The 23,907-nt window shown below is 44.7% G+C and overlaps 1 protein-coding gene across 5 annotated transcripts in view; it reads right to left on the bottom strand.

The window, feature by feature from the left end:
• Positions 1-23,907, bottom strand: part of Catspere (catsper channel auxiliary subunit epsilon) — a 130,029-nt gene that overhangs the window by 32,523 nt on the left and 73,599 nt on the right. For 4 of the 5 annotated variants that reach the window (XM_052737763.1, XM_052737766.1, XM_052737767.1 and 1 more), the window contains 7 exons: positions 22,786-22,844; positions 19,945-20,020; positions 15,552-15,604; positions 11,341-11,391; positions 7,350-7,383; positions 7,203-7,282; positions 1,631-1,730 (listed from right to left, as the gene is read on the bottom strand). In XM_052737763.1, the coding sequence (XP_052593723.1) occupies positions 1,631-1,730; positions 7,203-7,282; positions 7,350-7,383; positions 11,341-11,391; positions 15,552-15,604; positions 19,945-20,020; positions 22,786-22,844 (453 nt within the window). The remainder of the gene's footprint in view (positions 1-1,630; positions 1,731-7,202; positions 7,283-7,349; positions 7,384-11,340; positions 11,392-15,551; positions 15,605-19,944; positions 20,021-22,785; positions 22,845-23,907) is intronic. The other variant, XM_052737764.1, reaches the window with a different exon arrangement.

The raw sequence follows: 23,907 nt of genomic DNA, 5'->3' as shown, positions 1-23,907 counted from the left end.
AGAGATAGCCCGGGCTAGCCTACAACCTGATAAGTACCTACATATGACTTTGAATTGGTCTTCCTTTCTTCATTTCCCAAGTGTTAGGATTACAGGTGGGTCTCATCACACCCAATCAAAGGTTTAATTCTGGATTATACAAAGCCTAACTCAGTTGTCCCTGGTTACACATATCTTGTGAGCGGCCCTCCTTGAAGCATGAATTAAGAAGCCGGGCATTTACATGGTGGCTCCTTGAAGTTCCTCCTCTGGATTATTTCTTTCAGTTCATGTCTAGTCCATTCACAGCGGATACTGTAATGAATAATGTGACAGGAAGTATGGAGGTCCATGGGAGAATGATAGATAGACTTCCTGCTCACATTGCAGTCATGAGAACCAGTCATGGCTCCACAAAAAAGGGTCTGGGAAATGTAGTCTTTGTTTATAGTTTTTTTTTTTTCCTCTCAGCAATGCCTCTATGCAATGGATGAAAGGGTTGTTCTCTGGCCTCCACACACATGTACTCATGTGCATGTGCATACCCATACAAATGTACAAACACACACACACATACACACGAGTAATTTAATCATGTATCAATGGGAAAGAGGTAGACCACAAGGTCTTCCATATTGGATGCTGAACAACCCCAGGGGAATGTGTGGTGGGATGGATTTGTTTGGTTATATAATTGAAAGACTGAGTTCTCACAGTGGTCCAGTATAATGAAGTTTTCCTGGTTGCCCTCTAGGTGGGTGGTATATCTCCAATAATTAATCTCTAAGGTGAAAAATTGTCACATAGAAAGGAGTCACTCTGGTTTTCTTTGGGCCTGAGATCTCAAGGGACTCTCAGGAAATCCATGCTGTCAACTTCTAGAAGGCTCTATATCCATGGGAAGGCTTCAAGACAAAAACAAACAAACAAACAAACAAACAAACACCCCACAGGGCGTAGGAAGAGTGATTGCAAAAGGCAGAGTAGGAGGATGGTCCAGGAGGCCGACATCAGCTGGTCTTGGAGGATGGAAGGGAATGAGGAGTCAGTAGGGTCAAATGATGCAAAGCCATGGAGAAAGATGAACCTAAAGAGCACCCATTTGGGGCTGGAGAGATGGCTCAGAGGTTAAAAACACTGGCCGTTCTTCCAGAGGTCCTGAGTTCAATTCCCAGCAACCACATGATGGCTCACAACCATCTGTAATGAGATCTGGCTCCCTCTTCTGGCCTGCAGGCATGCATGCAAACAGAACACTGTATACATAATAAATAAATAAATCTTAAAAAAAAAAGAGCACCCATTTGATTTAGCACCAATGTCTTAAAGCCAAAGGCGGACCTATAAATAATTAAACAGTGAACACAGTTCGGACAGAAGAGAAAATACTCACATATAATTGCATCATCCTGCTGTTACATTGTTTTGTTTTGTTTTTTTTTTGACCTTTCTTCTGCCTGTTTTATGGGACAACAGCCCCTTTTACAGAGATGGGTCTCAGTAGTCATTGACTTTAATACAGAGTTGACATAATCTTTTATTTATTATGGTTTGGTTTCACTTCCCTTAGATAATTTACATATAAATAAAAAAATCAGGAGAATATGTTTAATTGCATGTTAAGTTCTGTTTAAATTCAACGATGTCCTACCTGCTTCATAGTATAATTAAAGGTATAGTCGTTCCTGCCATGAATTTCCCACACTATGAAATTTGCTTCAACTATTTTAACAAAGCCGTTTTCATCATACCTGAAACAACAAACAAAAAAATAGCAGCTTAGTGTCCAATAGAGGGCCTGCCGCTCGAAAATCAGGCGGGCTTAGGTTTAAATCCTTTTCGTTTTTTGAGATAGGGTCTTATATAGCCCAGGTAGGCCTCAAGCTTACTATGTAGTGAAGGATGACCTTGAACTCCTGGTCCTCTGTCTCCACTTCCCAAGTGCTGGGATCACAAACATATGCCATTCAGAGTGGTCAAATCTTGTCTTCATCACTTACTAGCTTTGTGATCCTGGGGAAATTACTGGAACTCACCAACTCCTACAAGTGTTTATCTGTGCTATAATTGTATCTAATGGTTGTGTTGTTTTCCCCAACTGAGTGAAATAAGAGAGCTTTGTTTTGAGAAAGGATCTTGTGCAGCCCACACCCATCTTGAACTTTTGGGTTTACTGTGTAGCCAAGGATAGACTTGAACTCCTGCTCTTCGTGTTTCCACCTCTCAAGTGCTAAGATTACAGGTGGACACCACCATGTCCAGTCCCAGTCAGCAGATGTCATTCAAACTAAAAACCTAACAGTGGAAGAGGAAATTGGAACCATAACTTTTCCTCATTGCCATAGATTGATGAGATGGGCAGAGACGGGGTCCTGGTAACATGGAGAAAGACAGGAAAATGAGACGGGTGGAAGGACAAGACAAGGGTCTCTTGATATCGTGAGATCACATATCCTGTGGTGGAGTTCCCATAGTGAAGGCAGAACAGTGCAGACTTCCCAGGAGGGGCCAGCTGGAATGCGGGCAGAATCGGAAGAGCTGAGGTGGGGCTGGGAGACAGTCATCTCCACAGCAGCAGCAGCAGACATTGTCACAACTCCTACATGGACAGGTTACTCCCTTGTGATACTGGGACAGGACATACCAGCCCCACCAAGCTGAGGGTAGACCCTTAGACCCATGGAGTTTAAAAGGAGATCTGGTACTTTATATGAAGAAAAATAAACACTCAAGAGCAAAGATAAAGTTGTTATTAATAAATTTACACCTTTGCATTGTAGAACCCATGACCATACAAATGGTTACATAGCTTCCTTCTCCACCAATTATTGCTCCCCTCTCTCCACCTCCTTCTCCCCACTTCCTTCTGTCCCTCCCTCCCTCTCTCCCTATCTTTCTTTTTCTGAGAGAGTCTCATAGCTCAGACTGGCTGGCCTCTGACTCACTATGTAGCTGAGGATGGCCTTGATCTCCTGAGCCCCCTACCTCTAGTTCCCAACTGCTGTGATTACAGACTCCTGCCAACTTTCCTTGCTCCTTATTGCTCACGTTTCCGAATGAAATTGTCCCCATATACTCATTGGATGGAAATTTCCCTGGAGCCTCAGACTTTAGTATCGAGTTCTTGCTTCTAGGCTGCTGATTCTTGCACTGTAACCCTGCTTTTAAAATACAGTTTATCATTTGTTAGCTCTGTGTTGATTGACAAAAAATACTAGACCCTTGACAGTATCTCCTTGTTCCCTGCCCAGATCTCTGCTTCACTTCAAAGCGATTGAACCTGACTTTCGGGTTGGTTGAAGTTTGCTGCTCCCCAACACTGGCTCGCCTAATCTGTCACTGTCTCATTCTCACAAAGTGCAAGGTACGTTCTCACAAACTTCAGCGTTAGAAAGCAGTACTTGGGGAGCCATTTTTGCTTCTGTGTTTACTGGTTTTGAGAAACCATGAAGAGCTTCGAAGCTCAGTTCCGAAACAGGTGTGATGGAGAGCAGCTGCGTGGTATCTGGGCTAGAGAAAATCACAGAAAAATGAGAAGCTCACGTGAGTGCTCTGGCCCCTTGCCACAGAAGAATGTGAGGACACTCAGGAGGAGCCAAGCTCACACACTAGCAGTTTGGGTGGAAGCGGAAGTTGGACTATATCTTGTGTAAGCGGTAGAATTCTTGATTTACTAAGAATTAGGAGCTGATGAGATGAAATGGCTGATCAGGCAGAGCTCTGCATGTGCCACAGAGCCTGATGTCTTGAATTTGATCCCTGGAACTACTAAGTGGAAGGAGAGAACTGACTCTGATACCTGGTGCCCTCTCTCCCCAAATAAATGTTCTTTTCTTTTCTTTCTTTCTTTCTTTCTTTCTTTCTTTCTTTCTTTCTTTCTTTCTTTCTTTCTTTCTTTCTTTCTTTTTCTTTCTCTCTCTCTTTCTCTCTCTCCCTCCCTCCCTCCCTCCCTCCCTCCCTCCCTCCCTCCCTCCTTCCTTCCTTCCTTCTTTCCTTCCTTCCTTCCTTCCCTTGCTTGCTTGCCTTTTTTTAGAATTAGGTGCAAAGTTGTATTTTGCTCAAGGACAAAAAGATCTCAGTGGTGCCAGGACAGTTAGTGCAAAGAGCCACAGTGCCATCCTGTGTACCAAGTGTGTATTGCATGACCCATCATTTGGGGTTTTGCTTCATTGCGACTATGTGACAGAAAGCCTTGCTTACATAAGCTTGCTTGTTTTAATAAATTTTCATTAGTGTGGAATAGAATTCTAATTAAATCTGAGAATGCAGGGATGTCACTAATTGGCAGATAAATTCCCAACAGTTGGTAATCATTCTATGGAAATTCAGCTTTGGGAATTGGAGAGACCTCATTACTGATCTGCATATTCTGAACTTGGGAATGATGCATTCTATTGGCTAGGTCTTTTATTATCTGTGTTTAGGGGAGCATAAAAGCCGGACAGAGGGGCATTGGGAGAGAAGAAGGAAAGAGTCGGTGACCATGTGCACAGTGGCTGCAGTTCAATCAAGAGGGTTCTTTTTGTTGTACACATTTGCACGGTGATCTAGTAGAGAGGGTGTGACGGCTGATATTGGTTGTCGCCTTGCCAGGATCTAGAATCATCCATGAGGCAAGCCTCTGGGCACACCAGTGAGGGATGAATTTAGTTCAGGTTAATCTCCAAGCATGCCTGTGAAGGATTTTCTTGGTTACCAGCCAGAAGGTGGATAGTATCTTCCATCAGCTGCCCAGACGTAAGGAGGTCCAAGGGCGAGCTTTCACCTTTCATCTCTTTGCCCTTGTGTCTCGGTGCTGTGTTCACTGGCCTTGTTTGCCCTACTAGTGAGAGTCTTCCTTTGCTGACGTCAGGGCTCAGCCTCTTCAGCCTTCCAATGTGGACTGAAGTCAGTGGCTTTCTGGGAGTCCTCCAGGACTTCAGTGCTAGACCAGGACTGTGAGACATCCTGTCTCCTAGATTGTGTGGCTTCTGGGTTTTCAGTCTCTTCGGTGTGAAGACAGCCATTGCTGGACTACCCAGGCCTTATCTTGTAAGCCAGTCAAGTAAACTCCCTTTTAATATATTTTCATTCTATGTGCTCTGTTCCTTAGAGGACTCTGATAGAGAGGGGAGAGACGATCTGGGAGACAGGGGAGCATTCAGGAACAATGTTCTTAACTAGTAAAGGGCTGTCAACATGTTTCCTAAGGGGACAGACAGGTTTTAGGCAGTTCACCTATGCTGTGCTGGCTAGTTTTATGTTCAATTGACACCGACTAGGTTCATTTGGGGAAAGGAAGGCTCAGTTAGGGAAATGCAGCTACCAGATTGGTCTCTGTGCAAGCCTATGGTACATTTTCTTGATTGATGATTGATGTAGGATGGCCCAGCTCACTGTGGACAGTGCCACCTCTGTGCTAGTGGTCCTGAGTTGCTATAAAAGAAGCAGGCTGAGCAAGTCATAAGGAGCAAGCCAGTATGCATCACTCCTCCATGGCCTCTGTATCAGCTCCTGCCTCCAGGTTCGTACTCGGCTTGAGTTTCTGCTCTCACTTCTCTGGATGATGGACTACAAACTGTATGCTGAAACAAACCTTTTCTTCCCCAAGTTGCTTTTGGTCATGATGTTTCATCACAACACGAGAAGTCCTAACTTAGACATGTGGTGACTAAGAGGGCATGGTACAGACACTTAAAGATGTATAGACGACGTGTTGTCGACATTTGATTGATGTCCCCTTTGACTCATTCATTGTCATCCTTTCCCTTACCACTCACATATCAACCATCAATCAACTCTTTCTGGTTCCAATCACTAGTTTGCAGCACAGATGAACTTCTTGGTCCATGGTACCTTTTCCATCATTCCCCACCCTCCTAAGTATCATTTTACCAACAGGTCTCCCTACTCAGACTTCTCTCCCTAGAATCCAGAGAGACCCAGCTCAAGCAAACACTCACTTGTCGGACTGTTTTGGAAGAAGGGAAGGAAAGCCTTGCGTGGTCGAGACTCTCCGGAACAGCTTCCTGCCCCTTCTGCTGATGCTTCCACTTGACTTATGCCCCAGCGTTGTGTGTTTATACATTTTCTCCCTCCAAGTGCTCCTCTGGCTTGAAAGGCTTACCCAGTGGGATTCACGGCTACCCTTCCCCTTTCCACCTTTCCTTCGGGTCCAGCTAAATATTCATTATCCTTTGAGGATCCAGCGCATGTTTTCAGAACATCTCCCAGAGCCTATCGTTCCTCACAGCTGGGGTGGGTTCTTTCCCTTTGAGTTCCAACACCTGATACCCATTTCATTCCTGTCTACAACTCAACTTGGCATATCAGCTCTTGTGTCTCTGTGGTCCATCTTTTGAGGGTAGAGAGCCTGTCCTTGATCCTTGGATTCCTAGCGCTTGGCACAGTATTTGTAGAGTATTTGGTATGGGTTTTTTTTTTGTTTGTTTGTTGATTTTTGGTTTTTTTCGAGACAGGGTTTCTCTGTGTAGTTTTTTCGGTGCCTGTCCTGAATCTTGCTCTGTAGACCAGGCTGGCCTCGAACTCACAGAGATCTGCCTGGCTCTGCCTCCCGAGTGCTGGGATTAAAGGCGTGCGCCACCACCGCCTGGCCAGTATTTGGTGTGGTAGTTGGTGGAAAGTGGGCATTGAATGATGATGATCTCAATTGAAGAGCATGTTTTACTGGGAGAGAACATATGCTTTTTAATGTTTATTTTTTACTTATTTTTACTCCTGGAAAAATAAACATTATAAAACAAGGAAACAAACCCCAAACTAGGTCTCAGTAGGGGAAGGAGAGGCTCGGTGCCCAGGAAAACTAGAAGGTTAATACTAGCGAGGATTAGGGCCATGCATAGTGGTTTTTGATGAGTGATGGTAGCTTCATGATGTAGGTAGGAGAGGGCACAGGGTATAATCTTAGAAGTACTCTGGGTGGGGAAGCTAGCATGCTAACAGAAGCCTGCTGGCCCCAGCAGGAAATCTCAAGTGAGGTACCACCACTGCTGCCCTCTCCACCTGAGAGAAGCCAAGCCCTTCTCAGCCCAAGTCATCCCCTAAGTCTGAAGAGGCCAGAATAGGGCATCAAACCCCCTGGACCGGGAATTACAGGTGGTCATGAGTCACTGTGTGGGTGCTGGGAACTGAACTCAGGTCCTCTGTAAGAGCAGAATGCACTCTTAGCAGCTGAGCCGTTCCTCCAGCACACAAGTTAATTTCCTAAGTGGGTATAAACTTACAGCTCTATTATGGGGTGAAAGGGCTCATTGAATTCAAGTCTCCGAGGGCAGCCGTATTTTCCCACATCATACCTTATTTTCTAGAAAAAGAAAAATGCTTTAGTTTGTGTCCATTTATCCCAGTGACAAAAGATATGCTTTTCTTACCACATTTTCAGGTGGACTATCTCTCAGATATTCCCTGTGGAAAAAAGACACCTGTTATTATCTGCTTATTCTTCCTCCTTTCTGATTGAAAAACTACAAGCGTAGTTTATTTAGGCTGGTGTCACGAAAGCCAAGTAGAGAAACAGGATTCTAAACTAGCAAGTGCTTCCTACCAACTGGCACTTTCCATGTCCTCTGCCATCTCTGTAAATACAGTCTCACATCCACCAACAATCAACCAGGCACAGGCCACTGTCTTTCATTTGGAGACATGGAACCGTTTTTTCAGAAATCGTGTGAAACATGATTCAAGGTCGCAAACCCCTGCTGTGGGATGGTCTGTATGTCAAATGTGTTGCTGATTGGTCAATGAATAAATCACTGATTGGTCAGTGGCCAGGCAGGAAGTATAGGCGGGACAAGGAGGAAAAAAAACTGGGAAGTGGAAGACTGAGAGAGAGAGAGAAACACTGCCAGCCGCCATGATGACAAACAGCATGTAAAGATGCTGGTAAGCCACGAGCCATGTGGCAAGGTATAGATTAATGGAAATGGATTAATTTAAGCTGTAAGAACAGTTAGCAAGAAGCCTGCCACGGCCATACAGTTTGTAACTAATATAAGTCTCTGTGTTTACTTGTTTGGGTCTGAGTGACTGTGGGACTAGCGGGTGACAGAGATTTGTCCTGACTGTGGGCCAGGCAGGAAAACTCAAGCTACAAATGGCGCCCAACGTGGGGCAAGAGTTTCCACCTAAAAACTGAAAAAAAAAAGATTCTAAAACGGAGCTAAAAATAGTTCCTAATTGTCTCTCTCAAATGAGCGACAGCTGCCAGTTTGAGCTACTTATGGGTTGCATGCGCGCTCGACCTGCTGTATGGCGGAAGTGGGGCCTTTGCAAGTGGCACTTTGAGCTGCATGGTGGATTTAGCCTTTGCTGGTACAGAGCAAAAGGGGAGGTTTCTGGGCTGCATGCTGCTTGGATAAAGGCATGGACCCACGATGGCTCCCAGAGCTGGCGGTAAGCATACCTCCGCCATGTTGGGAAGCTAAGGTGGGCGGAGCCAGCAGCCACAGCTGCTGCAGCTTAAAGCAATAGATTCACAATAAGACAGATTCAGATGTAATAGTTTAAAATGTGTGTAAAATATACGTAGACTTGAAAGAGACAAAAAAAGGTGATATATACAGTATAGAAACAAATACAGGGGGCTGGAGAGATGGCTCAGAGGTTAAGGGCACTGCTTGTTCTTCCAAAAGTCCTGAGTTCAATTCCCAGCAACCACATGGTGGCTTACAACCATCTGTAATAAGATCTGGTGCCCTCTTCTGGCCTGCAGGGATATGTGCAGGCAGAACACTGTATCCATAATAAATAAATAAATCTAAAAAAAAAAAAAAAAGAAAGAAACAAATACATAGTTTTAAAAAATAAAGTCTTTAAAGAGACAGTAAAATTAATATAAAAAAATAAACCACGTAAAGATGAATATTACACAGAGAATCTGGATTGTGTTGTCTTTGGGATTTTTAACTGCAGAAAAACATTTGATTGTAAAAGCTGTTGAGTTATGCCAAAATGTATATTTTAAAGGTACCTTGACTTCAAAATTTGGATATAAGGATATGTTGCTTTGGAAAGGAGATTCTGCTTTTGTTCCCCCAAAAAGCCAGAGGCTATGGATTTGTTCCAGATTAAGATACATCAGGTTTGACCAGCCAAGACCCCCTAAAAGGTGACACCAAGGCCCAGATGATCCAACATCCAGAATGGTTTCAAGGCAACTGGCTCAGACGATACAGCCTCACGGACTACTCCATGATCCTAAAATTTTCTTTGTTTCCCCAGAAGATACAGCGCCCCCCTCCAGCAGGAAGTAGTAAGAGAAGCTACGCCCAAATTCCCAAATATACCAAGCTGACTTTAGAGATGTGTAAAGGTTAAAACCTTCCTTTTTAAGAAAAGAAAAGGGGAAGTGCTGTGGGATGGTCTGTATGTCAAATGTGTTGCTGATTGGTCAATAAATAAATCACTGATTGGTCAGTGGCCAGGCAGGAAGTGTAGGTGGGACAAGGAGGAGAATAAAGCTGGGAAGTGGAAGGCTGAGAGAGAGAAACACTGCCAGCTGCCATGATGACAAACAGCATGTAAAGATGCTGGTAAGCCACGAGCCATGTGGCAAGGTATAGATTAATGAAAATGGATTAATTTAAGCTGTAAGAACAGTTAGCAAGAAGCCTGCCACGGCCATACAGTTTGTAACCAATATAAGTCTCTGTGTTTACTTGGTCGGGTCTGAGTGACTGTGGGACTAGCGGGTGACAGAGATTTGTCCTGACTATGGGCCAGGCAGGAAAACTCAAGCTACAAACCCCATTTCGCTAGTGAGAAGGATCCATGTTTGGAAAATTCTGTATTCACTGTTCTCCTAAAACCGTGTCCCCAGAACATCACTGTCCTACTCACTTCCTATTTATGTGAAGAGACACCGTGGCCAAGACTTATTCTTTAAAAAGCATTTAAGTGGGGGCTTGCTGACAGTTTCAGCGGGTTAATTGTGATCATCACGGTGCAGAGCAGACAGGCAGGGTACTGGAGCCGTAGCTTAGAGTTTATAACCCAATCCACAGGCAGCAGGCAGAGAGAGAGAAAGAAAGAAAGAGAGAGAGAGAGAGAGAGAGAGAGAGAGAGAGAGAGAGAGAGAGAGAGAGACTGGGCCTTGTATGGGCTTTGGGAACCTCAGAGCCCACTCCCATTGACACACCTCCTCCAACAAGGCCACACCTCCTAACCCTCCCCAAACAGTTCCACTCACTGGTTACCGAGTATCGCATTATACGAGCCTATGGGGGCCATTCTCATTTAACTCACCACAATTACTAAATGAAGGAGTCAGAAACAACAGACTTTGTTTTTAAAGACAAGGTCTGGTGATGCCCAGGCTGTCTTCACACCCATTGAGCCTTTTGCCTTCACCTTGCAAATGCTGGGATTATGGATGTGTGCCCCCATGTCTTGTGTATGTGTGTGTGTGTGTGTGTGTGTGTGTGTGTGTGTGTGTGTGTGTGTTTTGTCATGCCTGGTCAGTACTCCACCACATGAACCACATGCCCACTTTTGGATGTGTATTTTAATTAATTAATTGACTTAGTTATTGTACATGTATGACGTGTGTGAATGTGTATGTATACATTTGTATGAATACAGAAACATATATACCATGGCATGCATACAGAGGTCAAAGGACACCCTCTGGTGTTGGCCCAGGTCATCCACATTGCCTGTGACAAGGTCTTTTCACTGTTTGCCACTGAGTATGCCAGTCTAGCTGGTCTGCAAGAATCTCTTGTTTTGGGTTTGGGGATTTAGCTCAGTGGTAGAGTGCTTGCCTAGCAAACACAAGGCTCTGGGTTCAGTCCTCAGCTCTGAAGGGAAAAAAAAAGGAATCTCTTGTTTCTTTTCCCGATCTCACTGTAGGTGCTCTGAGATTTAAGGTAAATATTACTATGCCTGGAACTCCAAGGCATACTATCTCCCTGAACTATCTCTCTAGGCCCTAGTAATGTAGTCTATTTTAAAACCCCCAGTAATTCCCTAATTTCAATTTATTCCTGTAATGGAATCCTTCTCCTCTGTGAACTCAAGAGATGTCTGTAAGTTCTAACTAGGTAATTATACAGTCATGTAGAAAAGGAAGGTGGGAAATAAATACTCTATTTGTCTTCCTTAAATGAGAAGGAACAATATGGGATTTGAGACTAAATGATACTTTCTTTGTTTATTGAATTGAACCAGAGAGGACAATGATAAGTGTGCTTGTTCGTGTTTCAGAGAAGGTTAAAGGTTGTATCTCCAGCTGTTTTTTTTTTTTTAATTTGGAAACTGCCAAGCCGAATACATGCATGCCAGTGGTATTTCCACCACAAAGTACTAGCCGATTATGAACTACTAGCTGTACATTAATATGTTTATGTTAAAAATATTTCTTACTTGTCAATCACATAAGAAAAATCACGGCGATGACACCCAGTTCTATTAAATCTACAAAAATAAAACATAATGTAGTTGTAAGGTCATTCCTCATAAATGTGTAAACAATTCATCATTGAACCCAGTGGTTCTGAAACTGGAGATTGTTACATAATTGATTTACTAAATTAAAGTCTCTGGGATCAGTTTGTGGCCTTAGCATTTCTATTTAAAAAAATCATTTTCACAAACTTTTCTGATTTACCTCATATTTTACACACTTATTAAAATTTTAGAAGAAATAAAGGAGAAGAGAATGTTCAAAAACTACAATGATCAGTTAGGTAGGATTAAGTATAAGAGGTCTATTATAGGGCTGGAGAAATGGCTCAGAGGTTAAGAGAACTGACTGCTCTTCCAGAGGTCCTGCATTCAATTCCCAGCAACCACATGGTGGCTCACAACCATCTGTGATGAAATCTGGTGCCCTCTTCTGACCTGCAGATAGACATGCAGGCAGAACACTGTATACATAATAAATAAACAAATCTTTAAAAAAAAAAGAGGTCTGTTATACCAACTTGTGACCACAGTTAACTATATATTGAGGTTTGTTTGTTTTTTTGTTTTGTTTTGTTTTTCGAGACAGGGTTTCTCTGTGTAGCTTTGCGCCTTTCCTGGAACTTGCTTTGGAGACCAGGCTGGCCTCGAACTCACGGAGATCTGCCTGGCTCTGCCTCCTGAGTGCTGGGATTAAAAGAGTGTGCCACCACCGCCTGGCATATTGAGGTTTTGAAGCCTGCTGTGATGGCAACACACAATGGTTGTCAACTTGACTACATCTGGAATTTACTACACCCCGCCCCCCCCCCCCCATGGAGGGGCACATCTTTGAGGGATTTTTTTGCTTAATTTGAAATGAGAAGATCCACTTCTACTCTGGATCTTTGAGGCAGGAAGACACACCTTTAATCCAGATCTTTTGAGGTGGTAAGGTCCACCTCCAATTTGCGCCATGCCTTCTGCTGGAAGCCTATATAAGGACATAGAAGAAGGAAGCTTTTTCTCTTTGCCCACTTGCTCTTGCCTCACTAACAAGACTGTTCCCTCACTGGCATTAGAGCCTACTTCTTCAGGATTCCAGCATATACTGAAGACCAGCTGAGACATCCAGCCTTGTGGACCGAACAACTACTGGATTCTTGGACCTTCCATTCATAGGCAGTCATTGTTGGATTAGCTGGACCACAGCTTGTAAGTCATTCTAATAAGTCCCCTTTCTCTCTCTGTATAGATTCATTCTATAAGTTCTGTCACTCTAGAGAACTCTGACTAATATAGCTGCTAAGACAACGGAAGTGTTCTCACTACAGAGTGATAACTATGGGAGACAATGCAAACATTAATTAGCTAGATTTAGTCATTCCACAATGACATCAAAATACCATGTTATACACAGCAAATACAATATTATCTAGTAACAAGTAAAACACAAAACAGAAAGCAACAAATCTTGGAGAGGGTATGGAGAAATTGGGGCCTCCATACATGGGTGGCAGTACTGTAACCATGGTATAGCCATTGTGGGCAATGGTTTGTCAGTTCCTCAATAAATTTAAGGTCAGACTGACATGTGATCCAGCATCTTCATTCTGTAGTGCAAACCTGAAGCAATCTAAAGTGTGTTTCAATAAAAATGTGTACACAAATATTCACAAAAGGCCAAAGGCAGAGTCTCATCAAAGCTATAACAGAACACCAGCTGCAGCCTCCCTCCCCACTGCCCACATCTCCTGTGGATCCCACAGACCATCCCCTTGTGGACTGAACCTCTCTCTCCTCTTTTTTCACTGCATCCCAGCCTCCAACACCAGCAGCCACTCCCTATGAACATACTAGCTGAATAGACCAGGAAAACAGGCAACACACAGCCATCATACTCTCCAAAATAGAATACAAAGGATCAATGAACCACAGTTGGTTCTTTGTGAAAATCAACAAGATAGACAAACCCTTATCCAAACCATGGATCTCCCTGGGAAGGAGAAATAGAATGGATTTTTATGGGTAGACTGGGGACAGGTAGGGACTGGAGTAGTAGGAGGAGATGGGATGGAGGGAGAGAGTACAGGGAGAGCTGGCTGGAATTGGGGACATTTGGGGTGTCGTGTGGAAACCTAGTGCAGTGGAAACTTGCTGGGATAACTGAAGGTGGTCCTTAATGAGGACTTCTAGTAATGGGGGACATGGAGTCTTAACTGGCCATCTCTTGTAGCCAGGCAAGGTTGCATTCAATTGAGTTGTTAGCCAAGTGAGTCCCATGGAAATCCCCAAACAACCCAGGCTGATATTAAGACAAAGGGTTGATCTCTGAAAACTGACAGTGGGGGCCCCATTGCTGAGGACAACATCTATACAATTCACTAAACGTGAAGAAGTTGAACTGGTGCCTACATGGAACCTTCACCCCTACATTCTAGTCTCTTTGGTGTGGAAAGATACTTCGCAGGCTACTGAAAGAGAAATATGGAAACCAACCCAGCCACAAAACCTTTGACCCACAAGCTGTCATGCCTGCAAAATATGCTAGGGCCATAGTGGTACAGAACTTGTTTAACTCTGTGAAGCCGTGTTACTTTGACTGTCTAAAACACCTGATTGGGCTAATAAAGAGCAGAGTGACCAACAGCTAAGCAGGAGAGAGAACAGGTGGGGCTGCCAGACAGAGAGAATAAATAGAAGACAAAAGAAGAGGGAAGAGTGAGAAAAGGGAGAAGGAGAGGAGGATGCCAAGGGCCAGCCACACAGCCACACAGCCAGCCACAGAGTAAGAAATTAAGATATAGAATAGAGAAATGTAAAAGCCCAGAGGCAAAAGGTAGATGGAATAGTTTAAGAAAAGCTGGCTAGAAACAAGCCCAGGCATTCAAAAGTAAGAATAAGTCTCCATGTACTTATTTGGGAGCTGGGAATAGATACTTGTTTTGGACTAGAGCAAGCCATTTCCTAAATACTAAGCTATAAATCCATGACCTCCAACCATTCACACTTCACACTCCTGCCCTCACAAAAGCAGTTGTTGTCTTCATTAAGCACTGGACCTCAGTCAAACATTCTTGTGTGTGTTGCCTCAGATTCTCTACCGTTCAGAAGACAGCTTTACAAACGGGCAGCACAGTGTGCCTCATTGTGAGGGTGAGGAAATTCAGACCTTGGGATGCTCTGAGGGAATCGTTGGTGGTTCTGTTAGGTTATAATAAAAAACACCTATCCAGGAAAGAGTGCAGGAAGTAGAGGCCTCTCTAGCACAGGTGTAGACAACTCTCGGACAAGGGGAAATCGTGAGTGGTTTAAGTAGGAAAGAAAGTAGGGAAGGGCTTCTCCCTCTTGTTTTCTGAGACGGTGCTGCAGACTGCCAGGTAACAGCAAACACGGAGACCGGCTTGTGAGGCGGGAAAGTGGCTGTCTTAGTCAGGCTTTCTATTGCTGTGAAGAGACACCATGACCACCACAACTCTTATAAAAGAAAACATTTCATGGGGTGGTTTATAGTTCAGTGATTAAGTCCATTATCATCATGGTGGGACATGGCAGCATGCAGGCAGACGTGGTGCTGGAGAAGGAGCTGAGAGTTCTACCTCTGGACCTACCAGGCAACCGGAAGGGGTCTGAGACACTGGATGTGGTTTGAGCGTATATGAGACCTCAAAGCCCACCCCCACAGCGACACACTTCCTCCAACAAGGCCACACCTCCTAATAGTGCCACTCCCTATGAGCTTATGGGGGGCCCGATTACATTCAAACTACCACAGTGGCACACAAATGTATATGTGACTTGGCAATCATTTCAAACCAGAATCTAGAGAACCGACTCAGGGGTTAAGAGCACCGGCTGCTCTTCCAGAGGACCTAGGTCTGATTTGCAGCGCCCCCTTGGTGGCTTACAACTGTCTGTATCTCTAGTTTTAGGGGACTCGATGCCCTCTTCTGGACTCTTAGAGCACCAGGCAAGCTTGTAGTGTACAAATATATACGAAGCCAAAATACTCACACACATCAAATAAAATATTCAAACTAACTGAAGCTGGACACCAGTTCCTGTTCAACCTTAGATTTCATCATGAACATGCCAGTTAGGGACTGGTGTTTTCAACCGATGATTACCACTCCATGCACCATTTGTTTTAAAGCTTAAGAGTAAGACTCAACGAATGGAAGTGATATACTTACCCTCTAACCTGAATGTGCTTATTTGCATCACATCCAACAGCAATTTCAAACACCTGAAAATGAAATAATTTTACAAAGTGAATTCAGCAACTTGGACTCGCACGACCTGAGCTGGCTCTAGAGCCAAGCACAGTTATTACATTTTAGATTAGAAACAAAGACTGAATATCCCTTATCTGAAACGCGTGGCACCAGAAGTATCCCAGATTTTAGAGTATTTGCATATACCTAATGAGATATCTTGGAGGTGAGCCCCATTGGACCTCATCTTCTCCCTCCGCCGCTGCAACCCTACCAACTCCATGCTTGCAGCTGGCGTTGTAGACTCTGCCAGCAGGCATCTATAATGTACTTCACTCACGCAGTAATTTGCCAGGGAACTGAGTAGCCTCGCATGCAGCAGCTTCTCTTGCTTTGCTACTTCCGGTTTACACAGCGCTATTCAAAGGAGTAACAGGTCAACTCTGATAGGCTACATACCAGGCCTATGGATATTTTGTTTTAAACACCCTAGCCTCACATGTGTGATATCCTTCTGTTTCCTTCCACGTGCTGTGATTACAGGTGCCGTGGTGTGTATACGAACTACCGCGGATACGGTTGCTTAGCAGCCAGCACAGCGTCTGCCAGACTGTGAGAGGCTTTATTAACACAGCTGGTGCTTACCGGGAGAAACTCTTGCATTCAGTGGGAAGGGCAGCAATGACATCATACAGACATTCCACACTGAAAAGGGCAACGTTAAAAGAACCAAATATAACTCCACTGCCAGAGAGACCCTACCTCAGAATATAAGGTGGACTGCACTGAGGTAACATCTGACATCAACCTTGGGCCTCCACAGTTGTGAACACACAAACGCATGTGCCTACATACATGTACACGTGCCTATACACCACAGATATATACATATATACAAAATCTATTGCAGTCTGATGTGATGTGTGTGTAAGATATACGTGTGTGTGTGTGTGTGTGTGTGTGTGTGTGTGTGTGTGTATATATATATATATATATATATATATATATCCCCATTTTTTGGATATAGGGTTTTGTTCCATTGTCCAGGCTCTCCCTGAACGCTTGAACTCAATTAATCCTCTTGTTTTTTGCCTGACCCTGATTTGAAAAATATATTGTTTTTGCCCCTGAATCCCTCCACTGTTGAAAAGGTCAAATGCTTTTCCAGGAAGGACATGGTAGAATGATGACTATTTAAAGAGAGAGAGAGAGAGACTTCTTATTTCTTTTGCTATTCATACCTGGTAGCCAGATGCATCATATTTAAAGTTCAAAGGTTAACGTCATTGAATCTCTACCATTAAGAACCCTTGGTCAGGGGTTTGGGATTTAGCTCAGTGGTAGAGTGCTTGCCTGGCTAGCGCAAGGCCCTGGGTTCGGTCCTCAGCTCCGGGGTGTGTGTGTGTGTGTGTGTGTGTGTGTGTGTGTGTGTGTGTGTGTGAATGCTTAGAAATATGTTGCTAAAAAATTACATACAGCTTATGTAGGACTAAAGTAAGGACCATATTTGCCTTAAAAGAAAGCTTAAGAAGACAGCCAGGGTTGAAAATATAGCAGATTAAAAAAAAGAAAGAAAGAAAAATAGCAGATAACCGCTTTCAACTTCGTAGAACTGCCCGTGTTTCTGTCAGAGCCAAGGGCCTGGTCTCTCTCCCCTGCCTTGAAAGCCATGGCCTTCTGGTCCTCTTGCCAGAGGCCTTTTCCTCAGGGGGAGTTCTTGGATCTCATTTGCTAACCATCTCACCCACAGGATACGATTTATTTTCCCAACAAAGCTGACTTGCGTCTCTTATTACCTATGTTCATTCAGTCTTTTCTTGACTGCAGAATTCACCCAGCAGCAGCACGGTCCTGCCCTTACATTTACTGAGCAGTCCGTATCCCATCAAAGGGTGGCTGTACTACTCAACTCTATTGTGGTCAGGACAAATGGTGTACATCACATGATGGTTTCATTTGTAATACCCCATTCTCATCCTGGCCTCAGTTGTCAAAAATCACAAGCCCCAGAACCAGTGACCATAGCTAGGATTAAAAATAGGAATTGTCTTACAGGTGTACCTGGAAAAGGAGCTGTGCAAAGAGGAAGCCTGTTTTCTAAGGAAACTACAGCACAGGTTAGGCACGTGGCCTTCTGGACATCTGCTCGGAGACAATCTGATCAAGAGCCTAAGAGAAACCATTTCTCTTTAGTTCAGAGACAGGACAGGACTGCTCTTGCCTCAGCTCAGGGTCGGGCCCAGCAAATTTCATTTTATGTATCTGTGTATTTGCCTGCTTGTTTGTGTGTTACATCGCATGTATTCAGGTGCTCACAGAGGCCAGAAGAGGACATGGGAGTCCCTGGAGCTGGAGCTGCCATCAGTTGTGAGCCAGCCCATGTGGGTGCTGGGGACTAAACCCTGGGAACTGAACTCTTAGTCACCGGGCATTCCCTCAGCAGCAGGCGCGGCTTATGGAACAATGGGTCCCACATGGGAATTCTAGTGGCCATTGTCACTGACATGCTGGTGTGCAACATATTAGAGCTGTCATCCCTTCATGGAGTAATTCTTCTCCCAAAGAATTAGCAGGGACACCTGGGGGCTGGCCTACATTTCTGCATGTTCAACTCTTGGTGCATGGTTGAAAGTTGACCTGGTGCCTTGTTGGAGATCACAGCTCTATTTGCTGCAGACAATGAGACCAAATGACAAAGGCAGCAGGCCCCACTCCAAATGGCTCGCTGTAGGTCATTTGGTCCGGCAGTTTTAACACGAGCCTGACATCACCGGATGGGGAAGAGGGTAGAGCTGTCTGTCTCTGGACTCCTTTCCCAGGAGGCCAATGACTTATTTAGTAATTCAGGAGCATGGCTCCAGAGCTCAAAGAAGGGACTGTGTGCTTGAGAACACACTCTCTGTTTGGTGGACAGGTTCTGACTTCCCTGTCTCTACCGCATGACACTTTCCTGTGGCTTAGGAGGGCTGCTGCACAATACCCCGTTGCATGTCTGAAGGTATCCACAGAGGTCAGGGCCAAACCTCTCAAGGCAGAAAGTCCAGACTTAGTCAGAGCTGCAGTTTTGTGCTCCCACTGCCCAGTGCAGGTGGGTAAGTGGCGCAGCTGGTGAATATGGGTGGTGTGGTGGGGGGTACTGCTAACACAGTGCTAGGCAGCAGGTACTCCTGGTACAAACAGGGGCTTGCCCGACATCCTAAAGAAGGGGCCCCAAAGCCCTATTCCGTTTTGTGTGCCTGTGTTCCTCATGGGCTCACTGTACACCGGCTGGCTGCTGGTTAGACTGAGGAGGACTGACAGATCGCAGACCCAAAGGAGGTAAGTACCGGCGGCTGCCAGAACATCCTGTGGCTGTTTCTCACCTTGGTGCTGTCTTCTGTGCCTCGTCGTGGAGTCCTGCCTCTGCCTGCTGTGTCAGCTTATTCTTCAATCATACGTTTCATCTATCTTGTTTTTCCCCCCACCTCTCCCTTCTCCATCAAAGTTGCTCTCTCTCCCCTCTGAGCTACTTGGTGACTGTGTGTTCCATGTTGTCTTACACCAGATGTATTTCCTTCTAGGGAGGACACTTTAAAATTCCCATTACCAAGTCCACAGACAGAAAACAAGAATATAAGGGGACAGAGTCAGCTCTTCTGGATGAGTGAAAACGCATGATCCATGTGGGGGTGTCTGGCAGACTCCTTTGACAAATCCTACCCTGTTGCATTTGTTCCCATTAATTTTGATTTTTCCTTTACACAATTTACCTTCAAACCTTCAAAAACTAACAGTGCTACCCTCTTGCGTACATTTATGCAATCCCACTTTAGGTGAGAGACTCATAGCAGAAGACAGAAATCGTATCTTCTGCTTCCAAAGCAAAGGATGCTTATCTTCCCCGTGAAACCCAGCAATAGGAGAAGTAGAGGGGTGAGGACTGTATGAACATAAAACGTATTATTTAGTTTATGAACCATGCCTTTTTTTAGTGTGTGTATGTGTGTGTGGTGTGCTTGTGTGTGTGCTCATATATGTGTAGGTACATATGTGTGTAGGTGAATATGCATGTGTGTAGGCCTTAGATTGGTATCAGGAGTCATCCTCCACCACTCTCTACCTTATTCTTTGAGGCAGAGTCTCTCTATTGAACTCAGAGCTCACAGACATGACTAGTCTATCCAGCCAGCTTGCTCTGGGGATCCCCTAACTCCACCATCCAAGTGCTGGAATTACAGGTGGGCTGCCATACCCACCCAGCATTTCTGTGAGTTCTGAAGATCCAAACTAGTCCTCAAGCTTTCGTGGCAAGTGCTTATCTAGTGATCCACCTCCCAGTCCCTGACTATATATTTTTGAAGGAAAATAGTTGATCTCTAAACCAGTCACCCACCTGTTTGGCCATCGGACATGTTTTTGAAAATTCACTAGGTCGGAATTGAACAAGCATGAGACCCGTGTTCTTGTCCCTAGGAAAAAACAATCCATACAGGTTATTGTAGAATCATGACAACAGGAGACAGATAGGAATGTGTCTTCATGGAGAGCAAATGTGAAGTCCTAGTACATGTGGGGATTGAACCCTGTGAGGAGCTGAGGAGGCCTGGAAGGTGGCTACTTCCGTGAAGGCAGCTCTTTATAATGTCCTGTGGCAGCTCCTGCACTCCACCTCCCTACCCCCCCCCACCCCCCCCACCCCCCCCCACCCCCGCCCAACCCTCTCTGCTCCTTTATATCCCATGCTTTGACCAGAGGTTGGCACAACAGGAAACAGGAATGAGCATCCACCAGCATTTTAGGTACTTCTCACTCCCTTCTCAGATGCCCTTGTGCCTGGATCCTGAGCTTCTTTATCTGATGCCTTGACCTGCTTTCTCCTGAAGCGCTCCCTTTCGCTCTACAGTGTTCCCATCCCACTGGCAATACCTTTGAAACAATGAAGAGCAACTCACCTCCTAACCTCATCGAGTTGCATAACTGATTTGATTTGAACTCAAAGAAAGGTCAGATATAACGCCTTTCTTAGTTACCATTTGTAACACAGATCGTTTTGTGTTTGGGCAAAACAGAGGTTTCAAAGACAACAGAAACAGAACATTTGAAAGTTGATTCAGACACTACTTCCTGATAAGATTTTGCTTTTTGGGTGGGGATCACGAGGGAACAGAAAATATCTTAGAGAATTTTATGTGTGGTCTACAATGTAATTCTCAGTCAATACCCATAAAAACAAAAATATCGAATTTTTTCTATATACCGTTGGCAGGTGTATTAGTCACTTTTCTATTTCTATGATAAAGTGCCCTGACAATGGCCACTTAAGGGAAGGAGAGCCTATGTGAGTTCACAGTTCATAGGGAGAGTTTATCTTGAGGAGGAAGTCAAGACAGCAAGGAGCTGGAACAGCAGACTGTCAGGGAACAGAGATGGAAAAATGCTGTGTCTGGTGCACCTCCCCCTTTTTACATTCCAGGTGTCTTAGTCAGGGTCACTATTGCTGTGATAAAACACCGTGACCAAAGCAATTTGGGGAGAAAAGGAGTTATTTGGCTTCCACTTTCATATCACAGTTCATCAACAAAGGAAGCCAGGACAAGAACTCAAACAGGGCAGGAACCTGGAGACACGAACTGATGCAAAGACCATGGAGGGGTGCTGTTTCCTGGATTGCTCCACATGGCTTGCTCAGCCTGCTTCCTTATAGAACCCAGGACCACCAGCCCAGGGATGGCACCACCCACAGTGGGCTGCCTTCCCCCCTCACTAATTAAGAACTTGCCCTATAGCTAGACCTTAGAGAGGCATTTCTCAGTTGAGGTTGCCTCCTTTCGTAGGACTCTAGTTTGTGTCAAGTTGACATAAAAGTAGCCAGCACACCAGGGAATGTTCCCATTCATGCACAGTGGTCCAGTCTTCCCACCTCAGTTAACTGAATCATGATCCCCCACAGGCATGTTCAGAGACCATCTCCTAGATAAACGTAGATCTCATCAATCGACAGTTGAGATTAGCCATCCCTTGAAGCCAGAGAGAAAAGCCAGAGGGTGAACAAGAAAGGGTGACTGAGCCTCTTCTGACTACTGTATACAAGAAACATTTTCTCTTACTGGTCACTGCTCCACCATCTTGTCTTTTCTTTCTTCTGTGGTGTGTGTGTGTATACACCTGCATGTACATGCACATGTGTGCTCAAGTATGTGCTAGTATGGGACAGAGGTTGACCTCAGATATCTTTTTCGATCACTGTCCACCTTGGTTTTTGAGACAAGCTCTCTTCCTGAACCAGGGCCTCACTGATTGGACTACACTGGCTGACCAGTGAGCTCCAGGGATCATCCTGGGTCTCCTTGCCCCCAGTGCTGGGGTTACAGACATGTGTAGCTTTTACATGGGTGCAGGTGATCCAAATTCAGGTCCTCATGCTTATGTGGCAGGCCCCTGACTGACTGAGCCGCCTCCTCAGCCCCTGATTTTATTAACGGCACTCATCATCAGCACTCGGGATTATTCAATTGACTCAGTTGCTTAGTGTTTGTCTTTGCCCACTGGAGATAGATTCTGCTGTGTGGGTACTCAGTCTTTCTATTCACAGTTAAAGACTTCCTCTGATATGGAGGTGTCTTCCTTTTGATTAAGGATATTATGTAGAGACTTTGAGTTAGGAATTAATGATAAAACATGCATGAAAATTATTGAATTAACAGGTAGCTGCTTTGGTTTGGATCAGAATGGCTTAAAGGCTCACATGTGGCATGGTTCCCAGGGTAGCACCACTGGGAGATGATCGACCTGAAGGGGGTGATGTCCTTCAAGGGGACTGTTGACCCTGGTTTCTTCCTCCTTGGCACCTGGCTCATGGGATCCATCACCTGCTCTTGCTCTGACCCTACTGCCTTGCCACAGTTCCAGAAGCAATGGGGCCTCGGGGGCATGAACTCAAAACTTCGAAATACCCCTTCCTCACTTGATCTTAGTTGCTTCAGATGTTTCATGACAGCTGCAAAGCTAAACTGAGGCTATCTTCTATTGTCCTCGGCAGTGTGAAGGAGAACCTTCAGGTCACTTGCCACTTGCATGGAGCATTTACATTTTAAAGACTGAATATTCATTTCACATATATCTAGACATGCAAAAGAATTTGAAATTTGGACATTTGAAAGGGTGTGAGTTCATTGAAATGAAAGAAAACATACACATGAGAAACTCAAGTAACATTTTTAAAAGTCATGCTTACTCTAGCTTGAAGTAATCTTTTACTGATTCGTAGTTTGTTGTCTGAGAAAACGTTGTATACTGAAAAAGAAAATTGAAAAGTTTCTGTAGAGCCGAAAAGGTGGAAATGGGGCCTCAAGTTAGCATCATCCAGGTTTGCCCAGCTAGCACACTACAATAGGCCACAGTGTCCACCACTGCAGACCAAGTTTCTCTACGACACGTTGTACACTTTCAGACATTTAAATATTTGAGTAAGAGAACTAATATACTTGAGATGGATTTACTCTGTGTATGTGTGTGTGTGTGTGTGTGTGTGTGTGTGTGTGTGACATGTGTAGGGGTATGCATGTGCTACAGCATACATGTAAAGGTCAGAAGGCAACTTGCAGGCGTTGGTTCTCTTCTGCCATGTGGATTCCTGGGGTCAAACTGAGATCATCTGACTTGGTGTTGTTTCTCAGGCACCATTTGTGTTCTTTAATTTTTTTTTTTTTTTTAGATTTTATGTGTATTTGCCTGCATATATGTGTGTATGTATGTGTACCCCATGCCTTACGGTGCCCTCAGAGCCAGAAGAGGGCATCAGTCCCCCTGGAAGTGGAGTTACAGATGATTTTGAGCTATCACATGGGTGGCAGGAACGGTACCCGGGTTCTCTTAACCACTGAGCCATCTCTCCAGATTGCCCCCTCCCTCCTGAGGCAGGGGCTCGCTGTCACTGATGTGGAGCTTATCAAGCAGGCCAGGCTGGCTGGTGGTGAGTCATAGGGATCTGTCTGTCTGTCTCTGAGAACATGATGCTGGGACTGAAAGTATGTGCTGCCAACGCTGAGTTTTTTTGTTTGTTGCTTTTGAAGTGTGGGTTCTGGGGATCGAACTCACGTCCTTGTGCCTGGATCATCTCCCTTGCCCGGGTTAATTATCTCACTGAACTTCTCTCTCCCCATCACCTGGCGTTTGCCACTGCAGTGCTCTCGTTTTTTAGTGGCTCCTGGTTTCCTGAGCTCGGAAGACCAGGAGGTAAGTTTGCTTTCTAGTGCTCTTCTCTGAACTGTCTCAGACGTCTTCTTTGCTTCCCTGCATTGCACAGAGAGCGTTTGCCAGAACCCTTTCTTCTGTTGCTTCTGAGTATTTTTAAAAA

This window comes from Peromyscus californicus, unplaced genomic scaffold, assembly GCF_007827085.1.
Source record: "Peromyscus californicus insignis strain IS unplaced genomic scaffold, ASM782708v3 Scaffold_14__1_contigs__length_90479793_seg_2, whole genome shotgun sequence".
Classification (NCBI taxonomy): domain Eukaryota; kingdom Metazoa; phylum Chordata; class Mammalia; order Rodentia; family Cricetidae; genus Peromyscus; species Peromyscus californicus.
Note: the sequence above shows the minus strand (reverse complement) of the source record. Positions and strands in the feature narration are given on the sequence as shown.